The sequence below is a fragment of the Pagrus major genome, chromosome 18 (genome assembly GCF_040436345.1).
Source record: "Pagrus major chromosome 18, Pma_NU_1.0".
Classification (NCBI taxonomy): domain Eukaryota; kingdom Metazoa; phylum Chordata; class Actinopteri; order Spariformes; family Sparidae; genus Pagrus; species Pagrus major.
The window spans coordinates 10,333,650-10,341,145 of record NC_133232.1 but is presented as its reverse complement, the minus strand read 5'-3'; the positions used below and the strand labels follow the sequence as shown (position 1 = coordinate 10,341,145).

The window sequence follows — 7,496 nt, the reverse complement described above, 5'->3', positions numbered from 1 at the left end:
GAAGTGAGAGTGACTTTTACTGAGTTACTCATCCCAAGTTCACGCTTGTCATTTCTATCTACAGTAACAATTCTTGTTAGTCAACATCAACTTAGTCATCTGACTTCCACTGTCTGTTCCCCAACATCTGAACATTATTGAAATGCATCTCTGTGCAGAATATACTGCAACGAACTGAAATAAACTTGACTGAGATATTCACAACACTAGCAAACATTATGAGTGTAGGGAGATCATTTCTTATATGCACATGGAAACTTAAGCTCTTAGAATCTAATTTCAATACTGACGCAAAGGAAACACTAAAGAGAAACTAAGGTGTATATAAAAGTAACAACAGACATATGAAGAATGATGAAATATATTTATTTGTCTTGAATTGTAGAAAAATCAGTGCAAAGATAAAGCATGTTAAAATATTTATTTACACCCTAAACAAAATCCCCAAAAGCTACTGTATAAACTGTACTGACAAAATAAAAGGTGAATCTTAAAAAGGTCCAAGATCAAGGCTATAACACTCGACAGGTTCAGTAAAGATTGGTCTTCTTCATTATCCTCAAGAACTCCTGCTCATTGACCTCACCATCTCCGTCTCGGTCTGCCTCGTCAATCATTTCCTGAAAGGACAAGAAACAAAGTCTAATGTAAGTATGTTCAAACTAAAAACACACTGAAAGCTATGCTTCATACATCGCATGTGACAGCAATGGAAAAACCCTCACTAGGACTGACAATATGTGTCGTATGGGGCACCTCAGTGCCAAAGTTCCTCAGAAATAACAAACCTAAAGCCACAACGTACTTTTATATCACATGTAAGAACACAACAACAAAAGGGGAACTGGGAGATGACAGAAGAGAAACAAGGGTCAGGTGGGATTGTGTCACAGGGTCAAACATTCAGGCAAGTGTGGCTTCTTCACTTCTCTGAACGATCAACATTTTTTGGGGTGTTTCCAACTTTAAACCACTGCAGGGAACTTTTATTGTTTGTTGATTCTGGTGGCCAAAATGGACAAATGATGTAGTAAACTTTGTTTTGGCGCCGTAATCAAGAGCAGAATTTGAGCCAATCTTTTTGCTGATGGCACTGCGTATATAGGTCATATAGAGGCATTTTTTAACCAGTTAAAAGTTCCTTGTAATAGGTTTAAAATACATTCTGGATACACTCTACCACAGCCAATGGACAAAAAAGTTGTGTTTCTAAACATAATGCACCATATTCCATATAAAAAGTGCATTTAACATAAAAGAACCAACCATAGTACACATATTCTATGTAAAGGTAAATAGAAAATCTGAAAATCAACCCTCTTTCCAGTTTGATTTTGAAACAAAAAGAGGTTAAACATTTGCCACAGGTTAATAATGCATCATTGGTAAAACTTGAGGCTGTTAAGGGGGAGGGAGGACTACGGAGCTACTAACAGACACAGTATGAGCATCGAGAGCCTGCAACAAGAATTGTGTAACAGGAACTCTAAACAGAATGTTTGAAGGAGGTAATAAGCATAGATTTGGTTTTCATTTTAAAATGAACCTGAACACCCACCTTCTCTCAAACAAAAAATATGGAATTGTAAACCAACAAAACATCCACAGGCTAATCAATTATGCATGAATGCTATAATGGAAATTTCTAGAGCCCATGTATTGTTCCACACCATAGGCCCATATTGATCATGTACCGTTCCTCACCCCCATATAACGTGTACCTTGCAATGTGAAGCAACCCTACATTTTATTTCTCTTTATATACATTTATGTCTCTGCAAATAGCGAGCTGTTAGTGCATTTAGTGCCTTAGTCAGTGTCTAAAGACAAAACCAGATTGTGACATTTCTACGTACCATTTGTAGGCAAGAAATCATAAATACAACATCTTTTTGATTAGGGGGCAAGTTTATGTGGGCAGACCACCTAAAACAAAGTCTATATACAGAATAGTACATTGGAAACAGTGCAGGTCATTACAGACAACAATACCTGTAATTCTTCGTCAGTGAGGTTTTCACCCAGCTCCTTAGCAACTCTCTTGAGATTTTTGAATGAGATTTTTCCTGTGCAGTCATCATCGAACAGCCTGAAAGCCTTCATTATTTCTTCTTTGGAGTCCTTTTCACTCTATCAATAATTGCAACATGACAAACATGCATTACAACTTCAGTTCACACTTTTTCCATCTTTATCTTGCACCTTAAACGCAATGCATTTTCTATGGTTCTACGGTCCAAAAAAGGGAGAATGATTTGCATGTATGGTATTTGTCTATGTTCAAACACTAGATTTCACTGTAAAGATTTAGAGGAAGTTTGTTTTTGGGATAGTGTTGTTTAAAGGGACAGTTCATTCCAAAATTAAAATTGTAGTTTAGTACAAAGAAAATAGTTCTGTCATGAAACTGCAAGGTCTGTGGATTGACCGGGTCATGATTCCTGTTGAGTTTTTTGACGCCTAGTTCCACTAGTTCCATTATATTCAAGAGAAGGCAGACATCTCTCTGGCCGATATCGCCAGTTCAACAATCTACATGGATAAATAGCACTTAACGTAAAAGAAAAATATGTGTATTTGATTATGGGGGGGCTCTCCCTTTAAGCAATCTGCAATCAAAAGTGATGAGACAAAAGACAAAATGTTGTATCTTTACAAACTGTTAAACATAGTCTTCCTATGTTGATGAAGGTTCTCAGTCATCCAGGTCATCGCAAACCTACGTGCTGTATTGTAGGCCAACCTTTGCTTGTCCTTAGGATGGACAAAACACTCAGGCATAAACAGAGTAATGTAGTTTATGCTGTTCAATGCAGCCAGGAATGCACAGATTGTCAACCTCTATATAAACGAATGGCACAACACAGGAGGACCAACTCCTCAGGTCAAGACTCTGCTGTCCACTTACATCTGAAGGAGAAAAAACATTCCTTTGAGGACAACAATGTAAACATCATGGCAAGAGAAGACAGATGGTTTGAAAGAGGAGTAAAGGAATCCATGACTACGACATTACTTATCACCCACCTACAATGCAGTACTGAGTTCCCTCTCCAGACAGCTTAACAGCCATTCACACCTGGGCTCACCTAGCCTTGGCTCACCTAGGTTGGATCAACGACCCACAAGTGGCCCTAACGACCCAGAAACTCAGAGCTCACGTGTCCTAACGACTCTCTAAGGTCAGACCCACACAGAGTTGAAAAGCCTGCCAACTCCCATCCAGTTAGTTAGAACTCAGCAAGCCTCTTGGATGAGAGGTGAAACATCTTCAAAAAACTGAAACAAGTCCAGTTGCCTACAATACAGCACTTAGACATAGGCTTCCTAGAAATGATCATTTTCAATCTCTACAAACTTTCCAGGTTTTGTCTAACAGCTGTATTACACTCACCATTTTTAGTGTCATCATACTGAGAAAGTCACTGAAGTCAATTGTTCCAGAGCCCTCTTTATCAATGTCTGCAATCATTTTCTTGATTTCCTCTTTCTTTGGCTCGAACCCAAGAGCTCTCATGGCAACCTGCGGAACAGATACACAACAAATCTCAGGCTGTTATGACCCTGTTATCAAGGTGTTTGTGAGTACAAACACACTTAACATCTGATCCAAGGCATACCAAACCATGAGCTAACCTTGAGCTCCTTGACGTCTAGTGTTCCTGTTCCATCTGTGTCAAAGAGATCAAAAGCCTCCTTTATTTCTTGCTTTTGCTCCTCAGTCAGTTCGATTTTGGGACCTGCCTTTTTCCTTTGGCTAGCCGAAGATGCTGGTTTGCGGTAATTTGAAGCCTGAAAAAAGCAAACTTTAAGATTTGGTTTGCACTTCATACAATATACTCAGTTAACAGGTTAGCAGCATGTTATTACGTTTTATTCAACTGTTACTATCATGCTAGCTAGCTAAGTTTAGCTTCCATACTCCTCCACGAGACCGAGCAGAAACACGTTTTCAGGCAAAAAAAAAAAACAGCTTTATCGAGCTGTGCGCCAGCTTTTCACAATAAATCCTGCAACTTCCATGAAAGTAAACATTTCATACTGGACATTTATATGAAACTTTACCATTTAAATGATCGATTCAGCAAGGAAATGGTGTTTGGTAGTCGGATGTCAACAAACAGGCAACAACGGCTGTATTCAAATGACATGGACATGAGCCAATAGAAACTGTGGAAGCACCGTGACGCGAGCGTATTAGCCAATTGACAAAAAAGATGGGCGGGATATAAGTGAGGTCCGCCAGTGGTTGAGATCGTTTCTCGTCACCCAGCAACCAGGAAACAAAGCGCATGCGCAGTGGTGAATCGTTCGAGCTGGGGCAGCTGGGCAATGGGAACTGTCACAACTATCATACATTACTAAACTAAGGTAATATTATACTCTTCAATAAAGTTTGTTTCGCAGAATAATGTTTTACATTGTTCCCTGCGTTTATAGTTCACTTTAGCCTTGATATAGACGGACTGAATATACAAGTGAAGTCCCTTTCATCAGACTTTAGCTTGTTAGCTTAGCTTATAAGCTTCTACTCGGTGTACAGGCCAATTGCAAATCTGTTGAGCTATATCTGTCAGTGTCACTTACTCCTTTAGATGTTGTGATGTGGTGCAGACGTGCATATATGTTGTTGCCCAAACTAGTTAGCCATGGTGGAATAAGTATTCAAACCATTCAAGTAGGCTGCAGCAAAGTCCTGTGTAATTTGTACAGATACTGAATAGACTCTGTCAGATTGATTTATATGTATATTATATTGCTGTAGTAAAGCCCTAATGTTCATGCAGCTTAAGTTCCAGATGGTCATGGCTGGGCTGCTTTTAAAAACCTAACTTTTATTACTGTTATGTCATATAATATATAACACTGCACCATCATTTATAAACTGGCTCCATAGTTTGTATTTTATATCAGAATCTGTAGGTTAACTTGTTACAAGAATCAGATATATACATTGGAGTACAATATTCCCATCTGAAATGTGATTAAGTAGAAGTATAAAGTACCATAAAGTAAAGTGAAAGTACCCAACTAGACTAACTGCACTGCTGGTTGTTACTGTGATCTAACTCAAACCATGTTAACTTTGCAGCTTTACTAACTAAAAGTGACATTTTGTTGCGTTTTTACCTGGTACAAGACGTGAACAAACATATATTTTTTCTTGTCCTTTTAAAATTCAGGCACCTCAAGAAATGCCAGGAACTACGATTATTAACCATCGACAACATGTTGGACTGCAGAAACTCTCAGCGCTGGCAGGAATCACACATTCCTCTTTGGGCCCCAATAAAAAGTACAAGTTTATCCAAGACGACACGGGTGGGGATTCAACTCTTGTGTGCTCGTGCTTTCGCATCTTTGAGAGCCTGGACCTGACCTGCGCGGTGGGTCAGCTGGTTCACGAGACTATTCAAGCCCACCAGAAGGTCTATCATACAGGGTCGGGATGCGTGCTGTTTCTCGCTGGAGCGTGGAGCCACGCTGCTCTGGAGTGCCTTCAGAGAGGAATTTCAGTAGCACAGATCATCCTGGCTATGTCTGAGGGGATGGATATATGCTTGGATGTTTGCAAGAAAAGCAGTGTCTTAACAGAGGGTCTTGATGTTGAGCAATCCGAGAGCTGCACTGCGACATCTGCTCGTTTAGGACTTCAAATGTCTAAGAAACACATTCGGGAGGCTTCACAGACATCGTGCCACCTGCAAGGGACAGAAACAAATGGTCAGAAGACTCTAAACGGCAGTGGACAAAGGAAAATAAAGCTCAGCAGACATTTTTATGAGGTGAAGTCTGAAAATGTCTCCACAGTACTGCAACCTCATCAGCCTAAGCATCCTGACATTGCACACATTGCTGAGGGATTGAGTCATGGTTGTGTTGATGCAATGAATTTAGTAGTTGAAGCCAGCCGAATACAGACAAAAAATAATCAGCATGATGTCAGCTGTTCCACATTTGATGTCAATAAAGTGGCAACTTGTGTGCTACCTGGTTTATCAGAGGAGCATTCCTGTGTTATACCAGGCTGCATTGTTCCTTTATCTGCTGAACAGGCTTCAGTTGCACATCACTTAAAAGAACAGCACTTGAAGGTTGCTTTAATTAATGGAGATTTATCAGATAGCTACCGCCATCTTGGCTTTAATTGGCCAACAGGTGTACAGCGTGTGAGTGCCCCGTCAGATTTGTCAAGTTCAAGCAAAGAAGAGTGGATGGAAAAGGTTGTGACACTTCTGTTGAAGCTGGAAGTGAATCTGATACTAATCAGTGGGCTTGCTAGTGAGAAATTGATTCTACGCTGTTGTAGATATCGCATACTTGTGGTGGAAAAGGTGATGGCTTCAGTCCTGAAGGCATTTGCTGATGCAACAGGAGCTGTTCCAGTGACATATGCAACACAGTTGAATAAGCACTGTGTTGGAATTGAGGTGACGGTTGCGATATGGAGGGACCTCAGCAGCCATGAGAGGAGGCCCTCAACAACTGTGAATATTTCCACTGGTGGGAACAGCGACTTGGTCACGGTGATCCTCACAAGCTGTGTACATGACAAGCTGCAGGCACTGGAGGACGAGTTTTGGGCATGTGCTTATCGTTTACACCACGCACTGAGAGATAAAGCCGTCCTGCCTGGTGCTGGAGTGACAGAAATGCTTTGTATTCATCACCTTCAAGAGCAAGCAGTGCACCATGTCAGGCATTACAGAGAAAGGAATGGGGACTCTGCCCAGCAAACCAAAGCAGGAACCACAGCTAATCCTTACAGCGGTGTAGTGTTGCACCTCATGGCAGATGGCTTAATAGATTACATATCCACTGTACTGGTTAACACGGGAAGAATTTCAAAAGTCAGAGCCAGGACTGCTGTGAGCCAACAACTGCAGGACTATAAGGAAAGTGTAGGCATCGCTGCAAAGTTCTCACAGCTTTTCTTGGAAGGTGAACAAGATGGAAGTGCAGTTTCTTCCAGCATGAAGTCCAGTGAAGCACCAGCAGTAAAGATTTATGACAATCTGAGTGTAAAGCAAGAAGCATGGAGAAAAGCCTTAGATCTGGTTTTTCTGGTGTTACAGGCTGACGCTGAGATCATCACAGGCATTGACCAAAAAACTGATGGTGAACAGGGAAATCTGATGCTGTTATGACTCTCATGCAGCATCTTTTGGAACTTTCTGAATATTTCGAATGCAAAAATGGTTTTAAAATATAAAAGTATGTTTTTTTAACTGGTATAAAGTGTTTGTATATTCTTTATTTTCTTGTCATTAATAAATAGTTGAAGGACAATATTAATAAAATTCATTTTAGTGAAGCAATGCTACCTATTTGCTACCACTTGGGGGAGACAAATAATTATATGACACTGTAGTCTATCTAACTCTTTCAGTCAAGCTGATGCACAAAATATGGCCCAAATTCTGACATTGCCAATAAATGGGGGGCAAAGGCAAGACTCACAAATTCTCTTCTCACCATTTTAAACATAATAAATG

General features: G+C 40.3%; 2 protein-coding genes across 2 annotated transcripts; one reads left to right on the top strand and one right to left on the bottom strand.

The window, feature by feature from the left end:
* Nucleotides 1-347: 347 nt before the first annotated feature.
* cetn4 (centrin 4) lies at nt 348-4,151 on the bottom strand. The gene is made up of 5 exons (XM_073487665.1): nt 4,066-4,151; nt 3,637-3,792; nt 3,395-3,523; nt 1,993-2,130; nt 348-620 (listed from the first exon to the last, which is right to left on the bottom strand). The coding sequence occupies exons 1-5, from the start codon at nt 4,066-4,068 to the stop codon at nt 531-533; spliced, it is 516 nt and encodes a 171-aa protein (XP_073343766.1). The 5' UTR covers nt 4,069-4,151; the 3' UTR covers nt 348-530.
* A 147-nt stretch (nt 4,152-4,298) lies between these two features.
* bbs12 (Bardet-Biedl syndrome 12) lies at nt 4,299-7,496 on the top strand. Its single transcript, XM_073487160.1, has 2 exons — nt 4,299-4,371; nt 5,184-7,496. The coding sequence occupies exon 2, from the start codon at nt 5,196-5,198 to the stop codon at nt 7,146-7,148; it is 1,953 nt and encodes a 650-aa protein (XP_073343261.1). The 5' UTR covers nt 4,299-4,371; nt 5,184-5,195; the 3' UTR covers nt 7,149-7,496.